The sequence below is a fragment of the Phasianus colchicus genome, chromosome 3, assembly GCF_987193195.1.
Source record: "Phasianus colchicus chromosome 3, bPhaCol1.hap1.1, whole genome shotgun sequence".
In the NCBI taxonomy this organism is placed as follows: domain Eukaryota; kingdom Metazoa; phylum Chordata; class Aves; order Galliformes; family Phasianidae; genus Phasianus; species Phasianus colchicus.
Window position 1 is genome coordinate 59,351,076 of NC_143438.1, and position 13,172 is coordinate 59,364,247.

General features: G+C 34.8%; 1 protein-coding gene across 7 annotated transcripts in view; it reads right to left on the reverse strand.

Annotated features, from left to right (window-relative positions):
* The window catches only part of ASPH (aspartate beta-hydroxylase), a 103,502-nt gene that overhangs the window by 53,799 nt on the left and 36,531 nt on the right, over positions 1-13,172 (reverse strand). For 6 of the 7 annotated variants that reach the window (XM_031612953.2, XM_031612952.2, XM_090137642.1 and 3 more), the window contains 12 exons: positions 11,302-11,391; positions 10,004-10,078; positions 9,397-9,558; positions 8,204-8,263; positions 6,534-6,590; positions 4,306-4,350; positions 3,598-3,630; positions 2,573-2,611; positions 1,830-1,874; positions 1,646-1,693; positions 1,085-1,135; positions 129-173 (listed from right to left, as the gene is read on the reverse strand). In XM_031612953.2, coding sequence (XP_031468813.2) covers positions 129-173; positions 1,085-1,135; positions 1,646-1,693; positions 1,830-1,874; positions 2,573-2,611; positions 3,598-3,630; positions 4,306-4,350; positions 6,534-6,590; positions 8,204-8,263; positions 9,397-9,558; positions 10,004-10,078; positions 11,302-11,391 — 750 coding nt within the window. The remainder of the gene's footprint in view (positions 1-128; positions 174-1,084; positions 1,136-1,645; positions 1,694-1,829; positions 1,875-2,572; positions 2,612-3,597; positions 3,631-4,305; positions 4,351-6,533; positions 6,591-8,203; positions 8,264-9,396; positions 9,559-10,003; positions 10,079-11,301; positions 11,392-13,172) is intronic. The other variant, XM_031612954.2, reaches the window with a different exon arrangement.

Consider the following 13,172-nt stretch of genomic DNA (forward strand, 5'->3'; position numbering starts at 1 on the left):
AAGCTTAAAATGAGAGTAATGATTACCCTGCAGTACTTTCCAAAAATTATTTGCAAAACTTACCATGCAGATATATATATATATATTTTTGTGGAAAAAAAATATAAGGAAAACATTTAAACACTTACCCACTAGATTATCGTTTGAATAATCCTCAGCTTGAACAGGGACTTCTGTAAACAAAAAGTGTGCAAACTGAAACTGGATAGTTCTCTAAATGTTTACAGAAAGTCTAAACTGATTACAGAAAACTTTTCCTCTTATGCTCAAAACAGTGGCTTATTAAGACTGCTCTGTAATAATACTTTTTCTGAAGTGGGATACAAATTTTCTTCAGCTTTAAGTTTTTCTAGGAAAAAAATTAAAATCAAATTTAAAAACAAAATTCTGAAATTGTACTATCAGAAGCACAAATCTCCCAGTTTAATATGCTATTTGAGTATGGATTTTACTCGCAAATTCAGTTGTTTTTAATTCAGGATGTAAGTTTAAATTAGACATGTCACCAATTGCTGCTATTGCTAATAGGCTCAAGGTTACACATAGCTCCCTATTCATGCATAGAGGGAGTCAAATTTACCAAAAAAGAATTTGTAATAGTTATAATACTGACTATAGGCAATACAAGAAACTGAAAAGAGGGAAATATATGCTCTGACTCACGAATTCTGTAGTGGTGCCACTCAAAGCTGGGGTAATATTCTCCTTTTCTTCTTACATTTATGCTCTTTTTCCAGAGTATGCACTACTGATTGCCAGGTGGCAGACAGAGCATAGCAAGAAAATCTTCAAATTCCTATCACCAACTATGATCATTTTTATTGTTATAAGTCATTCTGAGCTAGAGCACTCTGGACTTCTAAAACTGAGATTTCCTAACTAAGTGTTTAAAATACTAACGTTAGAAAGCGAAGTAAAATAAAAAAAGGAACATGTTAGCTTCTAATAACACAGTTACACTCATCTTTAAAGGAAAAGTAGTTCTGCAGCAAGAGAAATTATGAATATATTTTTACAGTAGAATTCTATTCTATGGTATTTATCTAATTTTTATCAAGTAGCATGTGAAACATAATATACAAACCTGATTCCTCTGGTCCAGTGGCCACATTATCTTCTCTTTGCTTACTTTCTACTGTTATAAATAAATTTAAATATGAAAGTTACAGAAAACGCTTAAAATTTTGCTTCTGTTCCTCACCAACCACCCAGTCCCATTAGTATCAAACAAGTACAAGTTAAACTGAAGGACAAACAAATTAAAATATCAGTAGCACAAAAGCACCCAAACACATTTCACATAAAATAAGTTTAAACTCTCCTAGTCAATGTCTCCTATCATTCTGCCCCCTCCTCCCAAAAAGGGATTTCAATTATGATTGTCATTACAACATTTATGAAATGGAAAACTTGAATAAAAAACTTGAATAAACTATAGCAGCAAATCCCTAGCTATGCTAAGACTAAAGACAATCACTTTCCTCTAGCTGACTGAATTAAGGTCATGTTTGAAAAACCATCATATTTAATGATGCTTTTGACATTAAGCACTTTATAGAGAACATTTTCTTGTCTTTAAGAAACATATTAAGAGATATAAATGGAATGAAAATGCTTGATTTCTTAATATATAAAAATTTCATACCTGGTAGTTTTTCCTCCATTTCTAAATCTTCAACAATTTCATCTCTAACTATAAAAAGATAGAAGTACATAGTTAGCTCTCCTCTCTTTCTCAAAAAAACCCACCAAAAACAAACAAACAAACCACCAAAAAACAACAAGTGAATAGCGAGAATACTTTAAGACCACAATAACAATATATATACCTGGTTCTGTGTCTTCATGTACTTCCTCAGGAAGGTCTTCAACAGCTAAAAAACATTTAATTCAGAGCAACAATGAAGCCAAGCTCTAAACTGAAGAAACTTACATATAACACAAAAGAACATCTCTGGGTACAAGCTCTTTTCAACTGTGAACATAAAATTTCAAAACTTTTATCAATTTTGAGAAAACAAAGAAATCCCTTAAATTTTCTTTCCTGTTTTTCTATACAACTACTGTATTTATTAGGTGAATACTTAAAACCTACCTTCTAAACAATTAAGACATACTAACTTTAAAAGAAGACATTAAAAAAACAGTCTTTCTGAGCATGTCTTTCAGTTTCATTTTTTGCATCATTAACCACATCTGATGGATGTGTGAAAAACAAACCCACAGCCTTTTCAATTAAAAGACCCTGAAGGAACTGATGAGCAGGACAAGAAACAAGAACAAAGTAAGAACTTTAGAAATTTAGAAACATATTTATGAGTTAAAAAGGATCTTTTTGTAAGTGTCTTTACCCATACAAAGATTACTCATACCAACCGGTTTTAGTAATGAAGTATAGCATTATCAACAAGCTAAATGGCTAACACTTGTCACTGTCTACTTGTATTTCTCTTCTTACGTTTGTGGGCAGTTTAACTACATACAAAGATTTTTATTTTTGTTTTTTAAATATATGCCATTTGTAAATATACACATGCATACACACAGACATACATACACCAATAGACTATACCTGTATCTTGAGTCTCAGTCTCTTTCTCGTGTTCTGGTTCTTGAAGGGAAAGAAAAATATGTTGTTGATTCTGACTAAAGTAAAAATAATTTAGCTGTTAGGCATCTAATTCATTTCTTTATTACAAAGCTCTCAAAACCTCTCTCTACTCTTGAGGCCTGCATAGATAAATGAATTCTTAATGGAACCTACTGTGCGGAATTCTACATATAAAACAAATACCAAATGTGAACATAATGCTGAAATTCCTGCATTACTACACACAGAGATGAAATGTTTAAAACAATGACAACAATAAAGGCATCATTCTGTACAACTGTAATAATTCACCTACACTCCTATACTTTAAACAAAAAGCTAGTATAGTTTTCATAACTCTGAACAAAAAACAGGTTAAAAGACATTATTTTACTTCAAATAATGTCTTAAAATGGTAAAATGCTGACCATTTATTTTAAGTCTTCGATACATGATAGTGTATTTTAAAAATTAATAACTTCAACATGCATCTAGCACACTGAATAATTTCATTATCTTAGCAGGCACTAACCCTCCTAGCAATCATTAGCAAATCATTAACGAAATCAAACTAAATTGGAGTAAATCTCCACTGAGCTGTTAGTACAAAAGAAAAGAGTACAATATGGTAATACTGACCTACACAGATACAATGAACTACTGCTGACTTACCATGGTTTTATTTAAGAAAAAAGGGGAGAGGAGGGCTGGCATGAGATGTTCTCAATATTTTATGCCACACAGGCACAAAAGAGATCAGTTAGGGAACTTAACTAATATGTATACTCTACATTTGTTCCACTGTTACAGACCGACTGACTGGTCACATGGAGTTTCAGAGATCAAAAATACCTTATCAAAGAACTTACAAAATGAATATGACAACAGGAAAAAAATTAGGACAGAACAATTTCATTTTCTATCACAGAAAGGCTATTATAATAATTCAAAAGTAAACTAAGCTTTATGATTCAACGTATAGAAGTTAAATATAACAGTTGTCATACCATGTTCATTATAAACACCATGCACACTGTCCTCTGTTCAAAGAAGGGAAAAGAAGTCAATATTAAAATCCAATGAATTTTGAAGAAAATAAACAGTGCAGAATCAAGTTCATTCAGGAAAAAAAAAGATCAAATATATACTATTTTATACTGTGCTACAGTTCATAATACAAAAAGTTCTCTGCAACTGAAGACTTTACAGTTCTTATGGGAAAAAATAAGGAACTTCCTGGCATTACTAGGTAAGACTTCAAAACGATTCATCATATAATTAGGATTTTCTTGTACAAGTCATGAAATCAACTATAAATGACCTATAAATCGTAAAGGAAATAACCATCAGTCATTCTTATATACAGTAAAACTTTACAATATACTGTGGATTTATTTTTACTTTTTAAGAAAGATATCACTTTTTTCCCCAACAGTTAGATATACCACCTCCAAAAGTCTTTAGCAAATTCAAAATATTTTTTTTTTTTAATCTACAGAAATATTCCCATGCAATTTAAAAAAATAAATACCCTAAATATTTAACCCTCACAGTACTGTTCATTTTCCCAGACATCCATTTGTATTTTTTAGATCACACTAATAAACTGATGCTATATACCAGCTCCAATCTGGGAGGGAAGGAAAGGGGACAGCTTTTTTTGAGGATAATTTGAGGATAAAATTCACTGAAAAGAGTATGATTTTGGATTGTACCTGTGTGATGTTCAACAGCATCTTCTAATGTTAGTTCAGCATCACCTTAAATAAAAATATTCAATATTCAATATTTTATGTTTCCGTTAAGTTTTCATGCAACAGCTAAATAGCACAAGTCATATATTATTAGGCTGAAAAATAACAGAAATACACACGTAAGAATAAACATCACAATATTTATTTGATATTTACAGCTAGATGATAAAACACATCCAGCAGCTACACCACAACATAGTAAATTTAGACATATTTGTATTATTATTAGCAATGCATGTAGGTTGTTGATAATCACAGAATGGTTTGGGTTGAAAGGGACCTTTAAGATCACCTAGTTCCGACCCCCTGCTATAGGCAGGGACACCTCCCATTAGAACAGATTGCCCAAAGCCCCATTCAGCCTGGCCTTGAATGCTTCCAGAGAGGGGGCATCCACAACCTCTCTGGGCAACTTGTTCCAGTGTCTCACCACTCTCACAGTAAAGAATTTCTTCCTAATATCTAGTCTAAATCTACCCTCTTCCAGTTTAAAACCATTATTCCTTGTCTTGTCACTACCTGTCCTTATAAAAAGTCCCTCCCAGGCTTTCTTCTAGGCCTCCTTTTAGTACTGGAAGGATGCTATAAGGTCTCCTCTGAGCCTTCTTCAGGCTGAAAAGCCCCAACTCTCTCAGAGTGCCCTCATAGGGGAGGTGCTCCAGCCCTCTGATCATCTTCATAGCACTCCTCTAGACCTGCTCCAACAGCTTCATGTCCTTCTTGTGTTGAAAGCCTTTGAACTGAATGCAGTACTCCAGGTGGGGTCTCAAGAGAACAGAGTAGAGGGACAGAATCACCTCCCTTGACCTGTCGGTCACACTTCCCTTGATGCAATCCATGATATGGTTGGCCTTCTGGGCTGCAAGCACACAGTCTGCTCATGTTGAGTCTTTCATCAGCCAACACTCCCAAATCCTTCTCCGCAGGGGCCCATCCTGTATCTCTGCTTGAGATTGCCCCAGCCCAGGTGCAGGACCTTGCAATCAGTCTTGCTGGAAGTTCATGAAGCCAATGTTGGATGTTCATGGGCCCACCTCAAGCCTGTTCAGCTCCCTCTAGATAGCATCCCTTCCCTCTAAGCACTGCACCACTCAGCCTGATGTCACCTGGAAACTTGCTGAGGGTGCACTTGATCCCACTGTCCATGTCACCTACAAAGATGTTAAATAGCACCTGTCCTAGTAATGATCCATGAGGAATGCCACTCGTCAGCAGTCTCCACTTGGACATTCGGCCACTGACCACAACTCTGTGTGCAAGCATCCAGTCAATTCCTTTTTAAGGGAGTAATCCATCCATCAAATCCATTGTTCTCTAATCTTGTGACAGGATGTTGTGAAAGACAGTGTCAAACACTTTGCAGAAATCCAGGTAGATGTCAGTTGCTCTTCCTTTATCCACTCTTGCTGCAACACCATAAAAGGCCAACAAGTTTGTCAGGAATAAGTTGCTCTTGTTGAAGCCACATTATTTACCACCAATTACCTCATCTTTATTTTCCATGTGCTTTAATACGGCCTTCAGGAAGATCTGCTCCACGACCTTACCAGGCACAGAAGTAAGAATGATAGGCCTGTACTTCCCTGTATTTTCTTTTTCACCCTTCTTGAAAATGGGAGTTAACATTTGCCTTTTCCTGTCAGTGGAACTTCACCAGTCTGCCATCAATATGATTGATAGCAGCTTGGCAACTTCAATCCACCAGTTCCCTCAGAACCTGTGGATGGATCTTGTCAGGTCCCACAGACTTGTGAACCTTCAGGTTCTTTAGATTGTCTCAAATCTTATCTTCTCTCTGGGACCCAGTTCTTTGCTTTCTGCAGCTTGGGCGGTGCAGCTAAAGCTCTTGCCAGTGAAGACTGAGGCAAAGAAGTCATTGAACACCTCAGCTTTCTCCTTGTGACCAGGATCTCCAGTTTCCTTCTGGACAGACTCACATCTTCCCTAGCGTAGCCTGGCATAATAATCTATTGATTATTTACTCTAGCAAACACTTAAGCAGGTGTTTGTGGATTGGATTAATTGAATGCTTTGTATACAACTGTAATGGTAACATAGCTGCAAAAAACAATTTTATTTGATACTACTTGAAAAATAAAACTGTGACATAACAGTAAACGACGCATTACTTCAAAGCCTGCTTAAAGAAGTGATTATATTACAGTCTGAATTTATAAAAATATACAAACCTGGAGCTTCTGGATCACTTACTGTGTTTTCCAAATCCATATCATATTCATAAGAAACTGAAAATTAAATACGAAAAAATATATATTTTCAATACACACTGTTTTAACTTGCATCAATAATACATCTTTCAATAGCTCCATTTATCTATCTAGTAGAAAACTACTAAATCAAAATCTTACAAATTGATGTTTGACACTAGACAAATAACAATCTAATGGAAAGAGCTGGATCCTTCTGCTTTAACAGGCAAAACATTTTGTTGCTATCATATTTAGTATAAAAAAGAAATGTAAAATGCAGAACTAGCATTGGGACAAAGAAAATAAACCTAGTTTAAACTGAAATTCACTGAAACTTGATTTAAATGGAATAGAATGCTTATGCTATATAGAGGCATTATTAGCATTCAGAGGAAAACTCTTCTCAGCACGGAAATTTCAATATCCGGCTGATGAATCTCAATAGATGGACTAACAGGTAAGATTACCCACACCACACCCTTATCTCTAAACTGGAGAGATATGGATTTGAAGGCTAGACTATTTGGTGGATAAAGACTTTACTGGACAGTTACAGCCAAAGTACTGGTTAACTGTCTCTCTAGATAGAGGCTGGAGGCATGTGGTGCCCCCCCAGGGGTCTGTCTTAGAATTGGTGCTCTTTAACGTCTTTATGAATGACACAGACTGTGGGATCAAGAGCAGCCTCATCAAGTTTGCAGATGACACCGAGTAGTGCAGTTGATACAACAGAAGGAAGAGATGTCATAAAACAGACCTGAACAAGTTTGAGAAGTGGACCCACAAGAACCTAATGAGGTTCAACAAGGCAAAGTGCTAGATGTTACTCGTGGGTCAGAGCAATCCCAAACATATGTATAGACTGGGAGAAGAAACTGAGAGCAACCCTGTACAGGAGGATCTGTGGGTTCTCTGGGAGGATGAAAAGCTGGAAAAGAGACAGCAGTGTATGCTTGCAGTCCACAAGGCCAAATGTACCCTGGGCTGCATCAAGAGTGGCACCCAGCAGAGTCAGGTGATTGCCTGCTTGTGAGGCCCAATCTAGAGTACTGTATCCAGGCCTGAGGCCCTCAGCATAAGAAAGATGCAGACCTGATTAAACACAGTGTGATGAAGACTAGAAGCTAACTGGATTAGTATACGTAAAATTTAAGAATGCTTTAAAGATAAATTAGGGTGTACAGAATGACAGTGCAAAGATAGTTCCATATCAAGCTTGTGGAGGATGCTGGCTCTGACAGTATAATTGATTGCAACACTTCAAGTAGTTCTGAATGGAAGGTTATGAACTGAATACTTCTGAAACACGTGAGAGCACAAGTTCCTGACTAAAGACAAAAATAATAGGCCAGAAGAACCTCAGCAATGTAGAATGTTGCAAGACAGTAATACATAAAGTACTATTTTATGTATTATTTGTTATTTATTTATTTTATACTATATCTATTAAGAACCATTTATCATAGCAGATATGATACAGTCATTTCAGTGAAAATAAAAATATATAAGACAAGTCAAGAACAGTAGTTTGGAGAATAAGCATTTACAAAATTATGTTATTAAATCAATTTAGCATTTTGTATTTTGCTTTCTCTTAACATTTCTAACAAAAAGCTAATGTTACTGACTTTGGAAACATAAAATTATACCTGGAACTTCATATGTCTCAGGTTCTGTTGCTCCAGGATCATCTGCTACAAAATCAGCATCTAAGAAATAGACATATTTAAAAATTCCAGTTTTTGTTGAAACACTTTAACGGAATATTATGCATGAATAGTAACATTTCTAAGCAGAAATAGTAAGTAGATTTATTCTATTGCCAGAAAGATAATCAAATAGATTGAAATTATAATCATGTACGTTATACTGAGAATACACATACACTAAACACATTTGCTCTGGAAAAGATGGCTGTCTCTACAGAAATTTTCATCTCCCAAATTCAAGTCTGCTGTTGGAAAAATCAGACTCCACGAAAGATTCAACATAAAGAACAAAAGAACATATTTACATTGCCTTCTTAATAATCATTTCCAAGATTTAAAATAACTGGAATTTGAATATTCATTTTATTTCCCTACCGTAGCTTACACCATAAAGAACAGAAGAAAAAAACAAGGAGGACTAAAAGACTGAAAGGAATTACTTCAGCTGTGATGAAAGAATCTCAGCATACTTTCAGCAATCAGAACATGTAGACGGCAATCATTACATGAGTTTTTCAAAAAGAGGTCTTAAAATACATGCACAATTGTCAGTACTTCAGACAAAAGCATTAGGATGTACTTTTCCCTAAGTCTCAATTAAACCATATGATTCTGCTGTAATATTATAGTTTGTAACATCGTGTTGATATCTCAAGGCAGCGGTGTATGAATATCCTCTTTATATGATACCATGTTCTTGGCAAGATTTGGAATATTGCTCACATACAACATTTTCTTAAAGCATCACATTACAAGGGAAGTATATTGAGAACACCTATAAGAAATGCCTAAAATTTAGTATAGAAAAAAGCTTCTTGAGTATAGAATCTTCAGATATTCTTCACTGATAATATCACTTCAGATATTGTATAAGCACTTCTATTTGGGGTGAAATGTGTAGTTGGAACACAGATAAATTTTGTTGTCTGAAAGCCAACACAGCTGTAAGATTACTATAATTTATAGCTACCTGGATTCCAGAACATCTTTAAAGCATCCCAATATTTTCCAAGACTCTATAGCAAGTAGAAATTATTACTCATTAAATTAAAGACACTTGACTCTTATTTAAATTTGTCTGCTTGTATTTTTGTGGACATTTAATTTTTAAATATACTTAGTCATTCAAATACCTTTCTGAAATGAGTCTGGTATCTCATAATCCTCTGTCACTTCATTCTCTAATTCTCTAAGCATGTCATCTGCTGCAGGTGCTTCAAACATTTCTGTATGTATTTCTTCCTTCTCTTGCCACTGGTCAGTTACGCTTTCATCTACATCTTCATGTCCCTCTCCTAATCAAGAATATAATTTTTTAGATAACACATACTCACTGGCATACTCTACTACAATCAAAAAAATTCAGCTTTCAACACAACTATCATGTTTTTCTACTACTCCACAACAGAGGACACAACACTTGACTGCCTCTTACAGTGGTGTAAATCCAAAGCGTCGGCACTGATTGATCAGTGCCTTCATTGTTCATGAATAAAAACAATTCCTGTTTACCCATTCTTGCACTGTACAGAGTGTTTCTGTGAATTCTCTGAATTAAGAAGTTACCATTTCAGGATTTGTTGAATGAATTTTCAAGATATTCTTGGAAAATCACAAACTAATTGATTAGAATGTCTTGTGCAAGTAAAACTACCTTGACTGCATACAAAAAAAAAAAAAAAAAAAGAAAAGCAGCACAATTTATAATTTTTCAGTGATGTCTAAATGTTAATTCATTACCAGGCTGGGAATGGAGAGCATCATGAAGAACAGGCTGAATTTCCTCTTCCAATTCTACATCAACGTTCTTGTGCTCTAAGGGGATCATAAATTGCAGTGAAGGTAAGTACAAAATACAATTATTAACACCAGAGCAAGGTTTGCAGCTTTTAGTAGCCTCCATAAAGTTCTTACTCCTCTCCATCAATTTCCACAAATTAAGATAAACCTCTGCAACTCATGTAGATACAATCTGATTTTGTTTACTGTCCAACAGCAAATATTGCATTGATTACATCAATGAATTGAAAGAATTATTCTACAGTAGATTTCCTGCATATTTTTTTTTTCAGCAGCAATAACAGTCATAACTTGAGATACCCATAAAAACCATAAATTCGCTTCTATGAATTCATCTGTTATTTTCCTATGATTTAGGTAGCAGTACTAGCATACAGTTTTTGACAGCAGAATATCATTTTCACAAGTGGCATTTTGTTGGTTTTAGAAGTAGGGGAAATAAATATTAACAATAATATTACAATACCAAGGACTTTTCCCCTAAATTCCTCTTGAATCTAATAAATTTTATTAATATTTGAGAGGCTTTAAAATATTTGTGGCTTTTTTCTAATACTAAAAATTCTACTTACTCTAATTTTTATGTACTATTAGTTTTAGTAGGAGAGTGAATGTTTGATTAATCTTATCAAGCAATTCAATTTTTGATTTAAGTTTAAAACAACATAAAACACGAAGTTACTAGAATTAAACAATAGACCTTTCCATTCCCATCAGATTTGTTGAGAAACTATAAACAGTCTTACTATAAAAGTCATATTTAGAAAGAACAGCTGCTGTACTGCTACTTTTATATTTTTCTTTTTTCCTCTTCCCCAAATAGGAAAATGATTTCTACTAATTTTGATATCTAATTTTTATTTTTTGCTGGAGAATCTGCTGTTATTCTGACTGTGAATATGGTTGCATACATACAAAGACCATAACGATACACCAACAGAAAGTCACTTTGCTGTGATATGGTTTTAACAGTAACCACGAGAAGTGAGGAGAGTACCATCTATAATTTGTGTAAGCAATAAACTCTTTGTGGCTATTGATTTAAAAAAAGCTATTAACAGTCACTCCAGTTAAATGCTATAATGTATAAACAACACATAAAAGTGATTATAGATTTGATTTTCTACCCAAAGAAATACCACAGTGAGTTTGCATACTAAAGAGACAGAATACTAAATCAAGTGAAACACTGGGGTTTTTTTGCTTTTGCTTCATCTGTGGTTTATGAAAAATCTTACCTGATTTGATGAATGACTGCTCCGAAGGTTGAATGGTCTCTTCAGATACTGGTGATGCTGGCTGTTCTGGGACAGATCTTTCTTTTAGGCCTGCATTTTTCAGTTATAAAGTTATCTTTAGGCTTTTTCATTATTATTGTTTGATTGACTTATAAGTTGTTTCAACTACATCAGCAGCAACTAAAATTAAAATTAACTGACATTAATCACTTCAAAATTCATTTTAACTATCAATCATAACAGCAGGGCTGTCCTGATATTCAGTGTGTACACTAAGACCAAAGTGTACTGAGATAATAAACAAACACACATTTTAAAGATAGACATACAATGAGAAAAATATGGACAGAAATTTAAGCATCTGTCTTTAATTCAGGATAAGTAAACAAATTACTGCTCTATTCTCAAGATTTATTTAGTATCCGAAAGAGAAACAGGCATCAGGATTTTCCTCACAATCCTTGGAAAAAAGTGCTTTATATGATCACTTTTATATCTTATAAATAACTGATTTGAAATTTAGGATATGAAGCTCATACTGAGAATATGCTCTCATAACTTTGAAGATCTGATGAGGAGAATTATAGTTTCTTCAAAATATAGCAATGTCACTCTAATTTCTCCTGACACTTAAGTAATTGCACAGAAAGCATGACTGATGATGTTTCACCACAACATGGTTTACTATCCATACCACTGAATCTTTCCAGACCAAAACACCGTGGAAAAAAAGCAACGAATAACAGCAATGATCAGTACAAAGGTAAGAGATGGAAAGAAAGATAATCCATATCTTACTCAGACAAACACCTGCTCAAGAATGAGATGTTCATTTGTTACAACTTACAGTCCTAGTTACACGAAGTACAGTGACGTTGGAAAGATGACGCCACATCTTAAGACAACACATCCACAAGAAAGAATGTATTGGTATTAGCCTAATCCTCCTCTCCATCATTCCTCAGGAAAGATTCAAGCAAGACTGAAATAAGAGATGTGGATGCATGGATAAACTCCCCCCTCCCCGCTCCATGAGGACAGTCAACTCAGCAGAACAGACTATGCAGAAAGGTGCATTCACATCCTTTGATTTTTTCAAGACAGCACTGGGCAACGTTCAGAGTAAGCTGGTCTTACTCCAAGTTGACCCTGTTTCAAGCAGGATATTTGAATAAGGGCCTCCTAAGGACCCTTCAAAACTGAATTTTCCCATGATCCTATGACATCTTTTGCAGATTTACATTTGAGTTCTGAGTTCATAGGTTGGGTTGGAAGAGACCCCAAGGATCATCAAGCTTCAACCCCTGCCGCATGCAGGACCACCAACCTCCATACCTAATACTAGACCAGGCTGCCCAGGGTCCCATACAATCTAGCCTTGAACACCTCCACTTTCTTAAGTAGACACAAACACACACCCCTCCCTAAATGAATTAGTTTCAAAAGAGTTGTATTAAAAAAAAAGCTCTGAGTTCTGTATATACAAATTGTATAAAGCAGAAACCACACTACAGGAAGCATTGCTTCACTGCTAACACTGAAGTAAAAGTAACTTTAGATGCAATAAAAGTAGTATATTTCAAGTCAGTTTGGCTTTAGAAATATTATCATGTCTCTATCAGAGCCAAACATATCTCAGCTAGGACTTACATGCCTCTACACAGTTTTGTCTACTCTAGAGAGATTTCATTATTTTGCACCATGAGAAGCATGTGTACTTATTCCATTATCCCATATATACAGAATGGAATTGGGAAAAAAAAAGAAGACTTAATTTTACTTTTTTTTTGTTAAATATAATCTGCATTACATCAGGCAACTAAGTTTTATATAGAAGCACTGTAATTAAGAATCCACCTCTATGAAGTCAA